The following is a 15254-nucleotide window of genomic DNA, read 5'->3' as shown; positions in this document are numbered from 1 at the left end:
GGGCGGTGGCATGGAGGCCCCGAGCTGGGGGACACTTGTATTTGTTCACAAACATTTCTCTCTGCGGTAATGAAAAATTACCAAGGGGGGTGATTAGAGAATCCAAGTCCAGATTGCGCACGCGGGCCTGAAACTGAGGCCCTGCTGGGCCCGGCCTCGTGGGGTGTAATTACCCGGGGTGGGGGGCGGCTGTCAGGGGAAGCGGGGCGGGTTGGTGCTTGAACCGGGAGCCAGCAGAAAATTCATCTCAGCTATTAGCTTGTAATTACAGAGCACGGAGCGAGCAGGCCTGAGGTCTGGAGCCACGGCAGCGACGTGAAGGCAGCGGTAATTATGGGATCGGCGGGAGGCCGGAGGGAGGCTGAGGCGCACTGATTAATACCGCCTCCGCCCTCGCGCAGGGCGGGGAGCCGCGCCCATGTTTAGTGGAGTGTTAGGGGCCTGCCTCCCCCCGCCCCCCTTGTAAGCCCAGCTGTTCGGAGCGTTCGGAGTCGATCGGGGTCTGTTCTGAAGCACCGGGGACAAGGTGGTTCTGGAACACGTCTGCCAAGCCGTCAGCCCAGCTCACCCCTCTGTACTTGGATATTTCTTCTTTGCCTTTTTCTTTTTTTTGGTTTAAGCTCTGTACTGCTTCTGGCCCTATTAGAAACCTGGGCAGGGAAGAGGAAAGAGAATTGGTTAAGGACGCCACACTTTGGTAGAAGGAGCGGGAAGGGTGACGGCCTCCCCATGCTGTCCTGGGCTGGGCAGTCCTTGCTTCTAAAGACCGTCACCATCCGGGGAGGAGGGGGCTGGGAGATCCGGTGCGTGCTGTCAGCCTGGTGGCTTTTCCCCTCCTGCCCTCAGCTTCGGGCACAGGGCAGGGGCTCTCGGCTCTGGGGTTCTGGCCGTGGCAGCTCTTTTCTCCTGGAGGGTCGAGGGGGCAGGTGGTGGACAGCACCATGGGATGCAGATGAGGCAGCCAGGAGGCCACCTGAGCTCCCCGTGTGTCAGGGGCTGGTACAGCCGCAGAGGGAGCGCTGCCGCCGCCCCCGGCCCTCATCCATCACTGGCCTTCGTGCTGTGGAGCCTATTCCCAGCTGTTAGGATAATGAATTTACATGAGCTGATAATGTCGACAAGAACTCAGTCGATGGCCAGGAGCGCAGAAGTTAATAAATACCTCTCTAATGAGGGCGTGGGGGAGGATAGGCACCCCTGCTCTGCGGGGCTTCTCGAGGGTGCAGGGCTGCCTGAGGCCCCCCCTCCTCTCCACGCCCCGCTGGGGCTTCCACGGTCACGGTGGCACCTGTGGCGGGGTGTGGGACCCACCTGCCTGTGCAGGGCTGGGGGCACAGCAGCCCTGAAGTGACCCCGAGCCTGTGACTCGGGGGGCGAGGCACACGGCGGGGGGGGGGTGTGCTCCCGGAGGCCGTGTTGATCTCCAACACGTCCAAGGTGACCCTTTACGGGGTCTCTGGGTCCCCCGAATTTGGCCTTTGTCCTTCCACGTCCTAGGTGCAAGGGGGCCGTCACCCCAGCTGCCGGTGGTCCCTCGGGCCCCCTGCCTCCCTTCTCCTCCCCACCCCTCCCTTCCCGGTGCACACATGCTGAGGAGGAATGCTAATTTTAGACTCCCCTAACGAAGCTGCTCATTTGGAATTCTATTTTAAGTGACCTGACATCAGCAGAGCAGCTTTCCTGGCCCGAAGCTGCTCCAGAGACCACGGCTGACACCACGACAGGGACGCTAGCTCTGGGGGAGCCCCAGGAGCCTGGAGGCGCTGTACAGGGGGCCTGTGCGGCATGTGCCGGGCTTTAAGGAGGGGGGAGAGCAGGCTCAGAGGGGGCTGGGGCGTCACTGGATGCCAGTAGGAGTGTGACAGTGACATTCAGGTGGCGGCTGGTCCAGGAGGGGCAGAGGGTGGGCCTGCCCCCCAGAACCCTGGTCACCAGGGAAAGGCTGGGGTTGTCGGGGAGGGCTTGGGGTCCAGGAGGGGCACCCCAGTTCCCGTGGGTCCCGCATCTGCCCCGCAGGAGGCCCCGGTCTGGGGAAGACCCCATCCCCATGTTGGCTACTCCAAACTCATGCAGGCAAGTCTATCTGTTTGTGGGTCCCCCCACTTTTAAAACCCTGGTTCACTACAGAAAAACTAGAACAGAGAGAAGTAAAGAGGCTAAAAATGAGAAAATTGTTCCTCCTGCTGTCACCTGAAGACCCCACCCGTGGCCTTAAGGGGCCCGTGACATTTTGGGATCTGCCCCGGGATTTGCCCCATGGCTGCTCCCCGCTTATTCGAGCACCCGTGTACCATCCTGCCCAGCACTGGCAGCTGGCGGTCACAGCATGTCCGCCTGGGTCACCAGCTGGCCAGCCTGTCACAGGGCCACTGGGCAGTGACCTCCACATCTGCTCCCTGGGCCACGGGGACCGGTCACTGGGAGGTGCAGGACCGCTTGGCGTGTCTCACTTTGCCACCCCCCTCCCCTCTGTCTGGAGGCAGCATGCGGTGTGGGCTGTGGGGTCGAGCAGAGCCAGGCCCTCCTGCCGCGGCCCCAGGATGGGTCTGGATCGGGGCCCTGACCAGCTTTATGGAGGTGGGACACAGTTGCTGTGTTCAGGTAATCCCAGCCCTGCTGTTGACCGTCTGTCAGCCCTTGGGCCCAAGCTTGGAGTCTCCCTTCTGTAAAATGGGCACAGTGACACCTTTCCCTTAGAGGTGAAAGGATTTAAAGGTGGTGGCCAGTTCTCTAAGGAATGTGGCAAAGGGGAGGGAGGTGGTTAATGGCCTTGGATGGCATCAGAGGGGCCTGATTTGGAGACTCTGTGGGTAAAGCAGGCACAGAGTATCTGCAGGTGGTTGAACTTCCACAGAGGAAGGGAAATAGAGGTTGAGGGCCGTGATCGACAGAGGACATGGTGGTGGCACTCAGTGTAGCAGTTACCTAACGCCGCGTAACAAGCCATCCCAAACCTAAACGTGTCTGGATCCGGGAGCAGCTCGGCCAGGAGGCTCTGGCCCAGAGTCTGGTGTAAAGGAATGGTTGCTGGGGCTGTGGTCTCCTCAGAAGGCTCCCCTGGGGCTGGAGGAGCTGCTGCCGAGATGGTTCATGCTTCAGTTGGCTGTTGGCTGGAGGCCTCAGTTCCCTGAATGTGGGATTCCCTACAGGTACCTAGGGCGTCCTCACAACCTGGCAGCCCACCCCCCCCCCCATGGCTCAAGTGATCCAGGAGAGCGCAGGGAGGTGGCCAGGGGCCTTTGATGACCTCACCTTGGTGGTCGCCACGCTTCTGTCGTGTTCTGTTCAGTGAAGTGAGTTGAGAGGTCTGGCCCACACGGAGAGAGGAGGATTCGTCCCCCTCTTGAAGGATGAGTGCCAGGCTGGGACACGTTTCTAAACCACTGTAGTCAAGCGTACCTGAGCTCTGAGTGTGTTGCACCTCTTGGTCTGGCATCACAGCTGGGACTTGGACTGGTCAGGTGGTGTCATGAGTGGTGAGAACGTGGCATCTGGGCCCAGGAAGTGGGGTTCGAGCCCTAGACGTGCTGCTGAGCTGTGGCTTGGGTTGTCCGTGTGACTTTGGGTCGTCTGTGTGACTGTGACAGATCTTTGAACAGCTCCTGGTCTCAGTGTCCCCACTGGCGCTCTGCTGGCCTCTCAGGATTGTCGGAGACCCTGAGGGCAGGCCCAGGGTGGGAGTGAGTGCGGGGTTGGGGGGGTATCTGCTGCTGCGGCGGCCTCTCCCAGGCCCATCGCGAGGCTGTCTTGAGAGGTGACCCGACCGTCTGTGTGACCTGATGTCCCGGGGAGGGTCTTTGTTTCCCTGGAGTAGGGAGTCCCGGGGTCCCCCGTCACATACCTCGTTTCCGGGCAGCCCCTCGTGGCGACGCCTTCCTCTAGGTGTTGGTCGGGACCTCCAGGACCTGTGCGAGCCATGCCCAGACGGGGTCCCCGCAGGGCGGCGCTCCACTGTCTACCACCACCCGCCCCCCAAGAAAAGAAAGCCATAGGTCCACTGAGTGTGGACCTTCGGTCCCGAGCAGGACCCGGAAGACTTCTGGACTGCCCAGATCAGGTCCTGTGTGGGGTCATGTCCTCGGTGTCCCCGCAGGCAGCAGGACAAGAGCTCCGGTCCCCCTCTGTCCCGGGGTGTCCTGTGTGTTCGCATTGACCAGCCAGTGCCACCCACGGATGTGGAGGCTGAGTGACTCCCGGCCCGGACACGGGAGGGATGGGGGTGGGGGTGGGCGGCACAGATTTGGCAGGTCAGGCCCCGTTTTGCCCAGCCTGACCTGTATGAGCCTAGCCAAGCCCCTCGCCCACCCGAGACCTGGGTTTCTGCCCCTGTCTGCTGACCGGCTGCGTGATAATAACAGTGACTCCTGGGATGTGCCAGCCCTGCTCTGAAGCTTCTCACGTAATTTACCTCCTTGAACCCTCACGGAGTTAACTTCACGAGGCAGACTTTGTCTGTATCCCCCGTTTATAGATGAGGAGACTGAGGAGGCCCAGAGAGGCAAAGTAACTTGCCCAACATCACACAGCTAGAGGTCGCAGAGCCGGGATTCAGGCCCCAGCGTATGGCAGCCTAGTCCACGCTGAGCCTGACCTCCAGGCTCCGTGGCCAGCAGCACCTCCTGCCCTCTCTGTCCACACCGTCTGTGGAGGAGGAGGAGGGGGGCAGGCCGAGGGGGGCCTGGGCTGAGCTTCCGGGATATGGTGTCCGTCGGGCTCAATGGCCCTCCAGTGGCTGGCTGGGTGCCGGCTTGGCTGAGAAAGGACTCTTGTTAGGAACCTGTGTTTTCTAGTGACCAGCCCGCTGGGGCAGGGACCCTGCGCCCCACTGGGTTCTCGGGTTTCTCTGGTGGGCTTGAGGTCCCTGTGGGCATGTGGTTCCCACCCTCTCCCCTGTTCTTCCAGAAAGAGGAGGACACACGGGGTCAGCCTCGGGTTGGTGCCGCCCCGGCTGCTCAGTGGGCCTGCCACCGTGGTGCCCTGTCGCCCGGCGTGGCGCCGCCCACGTGACCCGCCGGCAGCTGGGAGGCCAGCCTGGGCGCAGGGGCGCTTGTGCGGGTCGTTTATTTCCAAGGTGCGAGCCCTCTCCCGAGAGAACGGTGTTCCCTCGAACTCGCGCCTGCCTCGATACTGCCTTTTATGCACCCCCCACCCCATCCCTGCCGTGGCCGTTTATGCGGCAGAGCCCCCAAGATCTCTTTTGCCGCCCGCCCGGCGAGAGGGCAATGGTGGCCGTGGCCCAGCTCTCCGGGACCCTGGGTTCAGGGCGTGTGTCAGCGCCCGCGGCCTCTCCTGGCTAGTTCTGGGGGCAGCGGGGCAGGTCTCGGGGGCCCACCCATTCCTGGCCACCGGTGGGGGTCCCCAGTGCTTACCTGGCTACCCACGGGGACAGGCATGGAAGCAGGTTGCAGTTAGACTCGAGTTGCACTGGATGCAGAGTGCTGCAGAGATGGGGTGGGCTCTGGGGGCTGCGGAGAGCCCCTTGGGGTGGGGGCTGTGGCCGGGGGGCAACGCATGTTCTTGCCCTGTCATCTTCTGGGACACTCTGTGCTTGTGCTCTCTCACCCCTCCCATGACTTCCCAGGTCCCCTCCCCAGGTGACCCCGGGTGTTCCCTGGAGCTCTCCCTCCTAGGTCTCCGTCTGGGGCTTCGCAGGTTCGTTTACCTCTCCCTGCACACAGCCTGTTGCCCGTGCCACCCGCGAGGCCGTGCGCCTTGATTTCCGCCTCTCGAATGTACCCACGGTGAGGGAGCGGGGATGCGGCAGGTGCCCCTGAGAGGGCAGGAGAAGTTAACAGAAGACTGACTTATGGCACTGCTCACGCCCGGCCGTTATCAGTGGGGCGCGTGGGGCATGTGAAGGTTGAGCCTCCTCAGGACTTGAAAGGCCGGGAGCTTGTGGGAAGGCATCTGATGTCACTCCTGGCGGGTGGCGGCTCCTTGGCCAGTGTGGCACCTGAACCTGGACCCCCGTGGGAAGGGGGCTTCCCCCGGACAGCAGTTTAGACCTGCGGTCACGGGTCTTTTAGCGTCTAGGCGGGGTTTGCGCCGGGCGAGACCACAGCAGGGTCTGCAGGTGGCTGTGTTCTCTGCCTGTTTCTGTCCTCGGAGGCACCTTCTCAGTGCAGACCCGCTGGGTGCCTGTGGCTTTGGGATCCAAGGGGGGATGGTAGCGGCACAGGAGGGCCCTGGCCAACCTGCCTGGGACAATCTTGGGTCTGTGCTGCCTGCCCGTATGAGCCTGTTTGCTTTTCTGGAAGGAAAAGGACGTGCTCCATGAGTCCTCCAGAGCGACGTGCTGAAGGCCTGGCAGAAGCGTGTTGGTCTTCGTGATCGTCAGTGGTTCAGCCCTTTCCCTTTCCTCTGGCGTTCGTCTCTTTCCTGCGAGGACACTGGCCCCGCGCCTTGGTCTCCGTCCCCCACGCCTGTCAGGGGGTGCTCTCAGATCTCCCGGGCTGTCCTGGAGAGGCTGTCGGCTTGGGCCGGGAAGAGCCGTTCAGCATCTGGACTCACCGGGGTCCTGTGCACAGCGGCTCTTTGCTTACGGAGCCGAGGGGGTGGGGTTGCCCGCGGACGCCGGGGTCGCGCCCCCGTTCTCTGCGCAGCGCTGGCTCTGTTCCGTTTCTCCTGTGCTGCCGGGGCCGCCGGCTCTGTTCCCGCTCCCCGCATGCCGCCCGCTGGCACCGGACCCCCGGGCCGCGCGGACGCCTCTCCGGTGCCGGGCCCTCCTGCTCTCTGGGTGACTTCTGGTTCTTCTTTTCCTGTTTCAGGCATGAGCCATGAGCCCAAGTCCCCTTCACTAGGGATGCTTTCCACCGCGACCAGGACCACCGCCACCGTCAACCCCCTCACCCCCTCGCCGCTCAATGGCGCCCTGGTGCCCAGTGGCAGCCCCGCCACCAGCAGCGTGCTGTCGGCCCAGGCCGCGCCGTCCTCCAGCTTTGCTGCCGCGCTGCGCAAGCTCGCCAAACAGGCGGAGGAGCCCAGAGGTAAGAGGCGCGCCCGCCGGGCGGCTCCACGAAGCGGGGGAGAGAGCGGCCCCTTCCTTCCTGCCCAGGCCTCGCGGCTCCTGCGCTCGGGGGGCAACAGCCGGTCCCACGAGCTGCCGCCCCGCACGTTCACGGGCTCCGGGGGCGAGGCTGCTCCCGCCCACGTGCTTGCACGCCCACATCTACACGTGCTGGCTTTTCTCATGCTGCTTCGTTCTGGCGGGGACTGCGCTGTCTGACCCCTGCCCGTCCGGGGAGCCCAGCGGCCCCAGCAGCTCTGCTTGGCTTCTGCTTCCTGTGCTCTGTGCTGCTCTGTCCTTCTTTGGCTGTAGGACCACCGAAGGGGCGTCCGGCAGCTGTGGCTTCAGAGGGTGGATGTGCTGCACCCCGATACATCCCTCAGGAGCCCCCAGCCTGCCGCGGGGGCCTCTTCCCAGGTGGCATGTTTCCCAGGAGACCGGGAGCTCCAGGCCTTGATAGCCCCTCCAGACGTGGCAGGGGAGCACGGTCTCTGGAAACCCTCTTTATCCCAAGTGCTCCGAAGTGGGGGCACAGCTTAATCCCTCCAAGGCAGGGGTCTTGTGGTGGCATGGACAGGTGTCCCCCAGAGGTCTGGAGCCCCGGCTCCTGGTGTCACTTGGGCAGTGACGTGCTCTGTGACTTTGGGCAAACGCTGACCCTCTCTGAGCTTCAGCCTTCCTGTTTGTACGACGAGGCTCACTACAGCTCTGGCTTCGGGCATTTCTAGGGCTGACCGTCAGCCTGTGTTAGTCCAAGGGCTGCTGGCTGGATGAGTGGGGCTGGCGGGCAGTTTGCAGCCAGAGCTTCTGGGAGACCTGGGCCCTTGCGGGTTCTGGTGCAGCCCTCTCAGGCACCCTCTGGACTCACTGCTTGGAGGCAGGGGGTCGGCCTCCCGGGCAGAGGAAGCAGAGACCCTGGGTGCCTCTGCCGGCCATCTGCCTTGCCCCAAATGTGCAGGGTTTGGCGTCCTGGCTTCCAGGCCCTCTGGGGCACCCAAAGAACACGTGTGTGGGAACTCTGTCTGTCTTTATAGACTCTGGTGTCTCTAGCTCAGCAGAGCGGACATTTGCCCTGACCGGGGTGGCTGGGGGTCTGCTGATTTCTGAGTCTGACTTGTCTCCACACCCTTGCGGATCACATGGTTGTTGGACGGAGGAGGAATGTGAGGGGAGTAGACAAGAATTGACGGCAGTGTGGATGTGGCCCAGGAGCGGAGGCCTTCGGGGCCCGGTTTCTGCATTGCTAGGGGTCGCCCTCACCGCTGGTGTCCGCCTGCCCTGGGCTGTTCTGTCCACCCAGACAGACCTTCCCAGTGCCTGCACGCATGCCCCTCCTCGCCCTCCACGCCCACCACGGGACTCCGTGGCCAGTCCGGCCGCGGGAGGCCCCGCTGCTGTCGGGAGGCCCCGCTGTTCGGGGCCACCGCATGCCACGCGGCTGGAGAGCAGAGATACGGTGAGCTCCGTGCCGGCGAGGCCCCCAGAACAGACGTCCTGGGCTGGCTGCGAGCACCCCGGGAGGAGCGTGGGGGTCTCTTCAGAGTCGACGCGAAGCCCCCAGGGCAGAGCTTGCTCCCTGCTTTGGTGTCTTCCTTCCCGGCATACCAGGAGGCGGAGAAACAGGGCTGGCGCAGCTTTCAAAGACAACTGTCAGCACGTGGGAGACACCGGGACCATCTGGCTGAGTCACCCCCGAGTGTCAGGGCTTCAGCCAACAGCTGTGTCCACTCCCGGGCAGCTGGGCTCATCCTGGAGTGACACCCCCTGTCTGTAGAGGACGTGGCAGCGAAAGGGCACGTTTCCCTCCTTGCCGAGTGGGCGGTGGAGAGCCTGCCTTGATGGCCTTCGTCTCCTCCCTGCTGCCCCAGGCTGGCCCCAGCGTCCGGCTCGAATGATGGGCCGGTGGACAGCCCGCGTGCCGGAGGCGGCCGGGCCTCGCTGGCCGGGAGCAGCGTGTGCCGTCGTGGAGCGGACCCTGCCCCCCGCAGGCTGCGATCTGGGGGTTGTGCATGATGCCCTGGAGCTTTGTGACAGAGGATCAGGAGAGAGAGAGGAGACGGGCGAGCCACGCCGGCCTGAGCCTGTGCCGTCCTTGGAGCGCGCGCCGTCCGCCGCTGGTTGACCCGAGGTTATTCCCATCGTTCTGATGAGAAAGCTGAGGTTTGGGGGGGGGTGGGGGGCTCAGTATTTGGACCCTGGGCTGCCCTGATGCTCGAGTTACTGTGTGTGTGTCCTGGGGACTTGTGACCTCATTTCTGGCTCCGGGGGCCCCAGGCAAAGTCTGGAGTTTAAAGCAGCAGTGATGAGCTTCGTTGGCAGTGCACCGTCTGGTGCACCCCAGTGGGGCTTTGGTTTGAAGAAATGAGCTCAGTTACTCTCTGGAGCATCCTCTGGGCCACATCCCATGCCTGGTCCCTATTTTTCTCACGGAGTTGCCCCAGCTCTGATGGGCTGTCTCCCGTCTGTAGAATTGGCTGGCAGCCGAGTCGTCAGCCCATTGTACAGGTGGGGAAGATGAGGCTCAGAGAAGTCAAGTTATGAGCGTGAGGTCACACAGCTGGTGAGGACACGCCCTGTGCCCCTCACTGCTGCTCCTTCAGCCTTTCCAAGTGGATGTGGAGAGCCGGACTTAGGACGGCAAGACTGAGTGCATGGTCCTAGCTGGGGAGGGGCGCCCCCTTCCCACCCCCCAGCACCCACCACAGTGGTGCAGTGAGCACTCGGGGGGGGTGTTCTGTGTTCCCCACAGAGCGGGGGACAGAGTGGAGATGTGGGCTGTCAGCTTCTGGAAGCCTGGGGGCTGTAGGGGCACGGCGGGGAGAGCCAGCAGCCCCCAGTTCCCCTGCCTGCCTCTCCACCGGGGACCAGAGAGCCCAAGGGGGACGTTTGCTGGGCTTGCTGATGGTGGGGGGTGGGGGGTTTGATTTTTTTGCTTGTCAGCTTTTTAAGGTATAATTCACGTCCCGGAAAATTCATCGTTTAAAGGACACAGTTTAGTGGGTTTTCGTGCATTCGGAGTTCTGCGAACATCACTCTTAATTCCAGCATGTTTTGTCACCCCTAAAAGAAACCCTGTCCCCACGCCCTCCCCCGGCCCTGGCAGCCAGAATCCGCTGTCTGGACGTCTGTCACCTGTGGGTGCACGCAGCCCCGCGGCTGGCTCCCGCTCTCAGACTGGTGTTTGTAGGGCTGTCCACGCATGGCACACTTCTCGTGGCTGGTTGGCACTGCACACCTGTCACCAGGTGTGTGAGGAGGTGGACCCAGCAAGGGCTCTCCCCTCCTGAATCGCGGCAGTGACCGTTTACTGAGCACCTGCTGCGAACAGGGCAGTCTCCCGCTGCGTTCCCAGCACAGCCCTGGCCTCTGTTCTCTGTCCGTCTTGCTGGTGGGCAAAGCCGAGAGCTTCGGGCTCGCTGGTGTCCTGAGCCATAGGCAGCAGAGGGGACTCTGGAAACTCCACGGCGTCCTGCCCCGCCCTGGCATCTGTGTCCACCTTCCCAGAGAAGGGAGCCACCGCCTCTGCCACAGCTGTCCCTCCATGAGGGCAAGGCCCCCGTCTCTTCGGGGTGACCCAGGGCGACAGGCCCCACAGCCCCGGAGGTGCCAGCATCTTGGCATCTGGGGGCTGCGGTGACCCAGGAACCCATGGCTGACCCCAGAGGGCCCTGTCCCCGAGGGCAGAGGTCCCAGGTGGAGCAGGCGCGGCGCCGCCTCCTGCACAGGGAGGTGGTGGGAGAGGTGGGCCCGACAGGCAGAGCCAAGACAGCCGAGGCCGCAGCCTCCCCCATTCCGCCCCGGCCCCGCAGGCCCCTCCCACTGCCGGGCCCGTGCTGGTCAGCCGTGGGCCGCCTGGGTGCTGGCTGCAGCCATGGGCGCCTCCGGCTGCCCCGTGACCCTCTCCTCTGCCCCCGCTGCCCCCCACGCTGCGGAAGCGTCTTACCCCGAGCCGTGGCCCAGCTCTCCCCTCTGCTTCCCCGGCTGATGTCTTTTCTCACGTCGGGTCTCCAGGCTGCAGCTTAAAAATCCAGTTCAGAGCAAGGAATCCACGTGCCCGTCATTCGCTCTGCCCCCAGAGAGAGGAGGCGAGGAGGAGACATGGGCCCTCGGTGGGGTTTGATCTTCCCGAGGCTTCTTTGCAGCCACACGGCCCTGCTCCGTCCCCGTCGGCCAGCGGGGGGCCGGGTGTCTTTCCCTTGGGGACTGGAAGGGACTGCCTGTCCGGGGAGGGGGAGGGGCCATATCTGCCTGGCCCTGTAACCCACTCCGATGCGGGCGCCCAGCAGGGTGGACATGGACGCTGGCAGATTCTGGTTCACGCCCTTGCTGTGTGGCCTGGGCACGGTGCTCTATCTCTCTGAGCTGCCGTGTGTCCTCAGGATGAGGGTAACGTCTAGGGACTTCCCTGGTGGTCCAGTGGTTAGGGCTCGGTGCTTCCAGTGCAGGGGACGTGGGTTCGATCTCTGGTCTGGGAACTAAGATCCCGCGTGCCTCACGGCACAGCCAAAAATAAGAAAGTTAAAAAACAAAAGAGGCTGAGGGTAATGTCTCTCCTCCGTAGATTTTGCCAATGTAGGAAGAACACGCTAGCTCCAGGTGCGGCGCCGTCCCTGGCTATCCCCACCTTCCCCCACCCCTGCAGTGCAGCCAGGGCTTGAGGGGCCGGGAAAGGAAGGCCAGTGCTTCCATGGCTGAGGGCGGGGCTGAGTGCTGCGCATGTGTCTCGAGGCCCAGATTGACCCCATCTGGGGAGAGAGCCCGTCCTGTCTGGGCCGGAGGAGTCAGCCACGGCTGCTCCCAGCCATCCTGACAGCGTGGGTGCGTGCACACCCGGGGCAGCCGCTCCCTGTCACCTCGACCCTCGTCTTGGCTCTTTGGAGAAAGGGAGTCCCAGGCCGTGACCAGGCCCACACAGCACGTTCTGGAAGGAGCCTCGGGCTGCAGGTTTGGGCCCGACCCCCACGTTGGTCCCGGTTGTACCCGTGGGACCCTTCGGCAGTGACAGGCCGGGGCCCCCTTGAATGAGGCGTCCCGTAACAGTGCGCTCGGCGTCTGTCTTTGGCCCCTTTGCCAGTGGGGCGGGGCTGGGCGGGGCGGAAGGAGCCTGGTGGGCTCCAAAGCCACGTGGCCTGTTCAAATCCCATGTGTCCGTCCCTCCCAGCGGGGTGTCGGGGGCACCGACCGGCCTCGGGGAGCTGGTCTCCGAGGGCACGAGCACCGTTTTCGCCGCCTGCAAGAGAAGTGACTGGTGGACCTCGGCTTTGTTTGGACCAGACACAAGCAGGCTGGCAAGGGCGGTGGGGCCCAGGACCCCGAGCCCAGGTGGGAGGGAGCGCACTTTTCTCCAGGCGTGTGTGCTGGCTGCCGGCCTCATCTTGTCGCTGGCTTTGCAGGCGGGTCTGGTTTCCCTGGAGCCCCTGGAGGAGGCGGGAGCATCCCTCCCTCTGTCGGGGTTGGAGGTGGGACCCTGCCTGCCAGCGGTGCCTCACTGAGCCGGCCTGAGGCAGGAGGGACGGGCGGCGCCCCTGTTCTGACACCTCACACAGCAGAACAAGTGAGCGGACACGCGTGTGTCAGTCGTGTGGCCGCGGGGCTCGGCGGGGCTGGGTTTCCCGGCGTGTCTGCAGCCCCGTCTGTCTCGTGGCACAGGTGTAAGCGTGCAGGGGCGTCCTGGGTGCCTTGCCTTCCTCCTCTGTGCTCTGGGCCGGGGATTCAGAGGAGAGCGGGACCCAGCGAGGGGGGCTTGCGCCTGCCCTGATGGGGGATGCCCAGCCCTGAGACATTGGGACAAGAGGCCTCCCCAGGCCGTGTCGCTGCAACAGCGACCTTCCCTGTCCCCTCGCTGAAGCCCCCTCCGCCTTCTCGCCCCCAGTTCCTCTCCTCTCCCTTGAGGCGCCCCCTCCCGGCCCCTCATGCCCCTCAACACAGCAGAAGCCCGCCATCCTCCCAGCCCCCGTCCTGCTCATCACCACATCGTCGGGCCCTGGAAGTGCATCTTGTAAGAAAGCCCACACCTTGCCTTTGCTAGCTGGGGTTTAGTGACGGTCCTGTGACGCTACGTTGGGGGCAGGTGTGCCCCGCCCACTGGTGGCATGAGGTGGGGTGAGGGCTCCTGGGAGAGGGCATTGGGTGGACGAGCCTCCGACTGTTCCCGCGCCATGGGGGAGCTGGCAGGCAGGCCGGGAGGGGAAGCGGGCAGAGGGCAGCCCTGCGGCTCTTTCTCAGGGGGTTCTCCCCGAGCCCACAGGTGGGTGGAGCCATTGCCCTCAGCCTGGCTGAGGGCAGCCCTGCATGTGCCGTGTGCCCGGCAGTCCCCGCTGCGCCCGGCCTGCGGGGAGGCCAGAGGGTCCCCCACCTCATTCCCCGCCTCTGTGTGCTCATGGTGGGGATCCGCACGTGCTCGTGGCTGGCGGGTCCCTGCCTGCACCGAGTGGAAGCCTGGGCAAGGCTCAGCCGGGCGGGGGGACCCCTGCTGCTTGGCGCTGGCTCCAGAATCTGTCGCAGCCACCTCCAGCCGGCACCCGGGCTGGCCCTGTGGTGCTGCGGCTCCGGCCACGGGAGGGGGCGTCTCGGGAAGGCGTCCCAGGGGTCCTCCTTTAGGGAGCACATCAGGTGACCGCTGTCCCTCCCCGGGTGAGGCGGCCTGACTCAGTGCAGGCTTGTGCCCAGGGAGAGCGAGGGCTGTGTGGCGGGGCTGAGATCACACTCTGCAGTGCGCCGGGCAGGGGTGGTCCCGACACAGGAGCCCTTGTTTAGGGCACCCAGTGGGTGCTTAAGGTCGTTCGGGTGGTGTCTAGGGAGCTGACATGCTGCACTTGTGTTTCCAGGCTTCACTCCGTCTCCCCTCACAGCGACTTGGGTGTCTCAGCTGTTAATTACATGGGCTCAGGGGGCCTCGGGCGCTAATCCGCGAGGTCAGATGACAGAGGTGACGCGGACCGCTGTGCGCTGCCACCCCCTCCGCCCCCGGCTCGCTGCCGCCTGCTGTGAACCGCCGGTTCATTACAGCTCGCGCCGCCCTGAGAACGGGGTCGGGGGCGATCGCGCTAATTGGCGGTTGCGTGGTCAAGCATCGATCTGGCTGCCAAGCGAGGCGTCCGGCCCGCCCCTGAGGGACGAGGCTGCTAATTGCCCGTGGCCTCCGGGTGGGCAGGGGCACCTGGCCCCCAGGCTCCGTCTCTCACCCTCCCCTCCTCCTTCCTCACTCACTGCCCAGCGCTTACAAAGGATGCCGATCCATGGAGACCTGCTAATGGCGTGGGGTGGTGGGGGGGGCTCGGAGGCCGGAGGGGGGTGATCTGAGAGGTGGGAGGGGACGGGAGCCAGGTGGCCCTGAGTCTCTGTGCTCAGGTGGCGTGGCCCCTGGGCCTTCCTGGCTGTGAGGCCCCAGGGGCTGGTACAGGCTGGGGCTCTGAAGTGTCTGCTCCAGCTTCCCCCCGTCTGCCCGGCCCCTCGAGGAGCAGTGCCCACCTGGCCTTGACCCCACCGTTTTCTGCAGGCAGTGCAGCCTCTCCCTTGACTGGGGGGGTCCTCGGTGTGTTTGTTTCCTTTTTTTTTCGGCTCCCTCTACCCCCAGGCAGAGTTTGCACAGGGCGGCCCGGGGTGCAGGCCGGGTGCTCGGTAGGTCCTCCTGCTTGGTGGCCGAGAGCTCTGGTGGCTTTCCACCCCCTCCCCACTGTGTCCTTCCTGGCTGCTGGTGGACGTGGCGGGAGTTTCCCGCAGGGGCTGCCACCCTGTGTCTTTGGTGGATGGCAGCCTGCTTTGCTGGGGCCCGAGGAGCGGGGTTGCCGGGCCAGGGCGTGGGCGGTGGTGGGGAGGTAGATGCTCCCAGTTTCCCCAAGTTGCACAAACCTGGTGAGCGCTCAGGGTACAGGGGTTCCCTCCGTCGGCCGGTCGCAGAGGCCGGCTCCGCGCCCCAGAGCTGGCCAGGTCAGCCCGCCGCCTGCCTCCTGCTTCTCCCTGGAAGCTGGCTTCCCGGGTGGGCCCCGCCAACCTGGCAGACACAGCTCGTTTCAAAACTTTGGCGGCTGTCCCACTGCGAAAGGAAGGCCGCCGACGTTGTCGCCTGTCGGCTTTCCCCAGGCGGGCGGTAATGACAGCTGACCGAGGCTGGAACTTGCCCCACGGCTGGGATCCTGACCCGGTGCTGGGTCTCGGTGGTTGGCCCAGCCGACTTGGGGTTGCAGAATTGTGTGGGTCGTGGTTGGCGGGTCTGTTGGGGGAATCGGGGGTCACACGTCAGGGGCAG

At 64.4% G+C, this 15254-nt stretch overlaps 1 protein-coding gene across 10 annotated transcripts in view; it reads left to right on the top strand.

The window, feature by feature from the left end:
• The window catches only part of GSE1 (Gse1 coiled-coil protein), a 425485-nt gene that overhangs the window by 381072 nt on the left and 29159 nt on the right, over nucleotides 1–15254 (top strand). For 5 of the 10 annotated variants that reach the window (XM_082607675.1, XM_082607678.1, XM_082607679.1 and 2 more), the window contains one exon: nucleotides 6768–6986. The exons of the other annotated variants lie outside the window; for them this stretch is intronic. In XM_082607675.1, the coding sequence (XP_082463801.1) occupies nucleotides 6768–6986 (219 nt within the window). The remainder of the gene's footprint in view (nucleotides 1–6767; nucleotides 6987–15254) is intronic. 10 annotated transcript variants of the gene reach the window in all.

Source organism: Mesoplodon mirus (assembly GCF_964341445.2).
Source record: "Mesoplodon mirus genome assembly, chromosome: 19".
NCBI classification, from domain to species: domain Eukaryota; kingdom Metazoa; phylum Chordata; class Mammalia; order Artiodactyla; family Ziphiidae; genus Mesoplodon; species Mesoplodon mirus.
The sequence above is the reverse complement of the archived record's forward strand: the minus strand, read 5'-3'. Positions and strand labels throughout refer to the sequence as shown.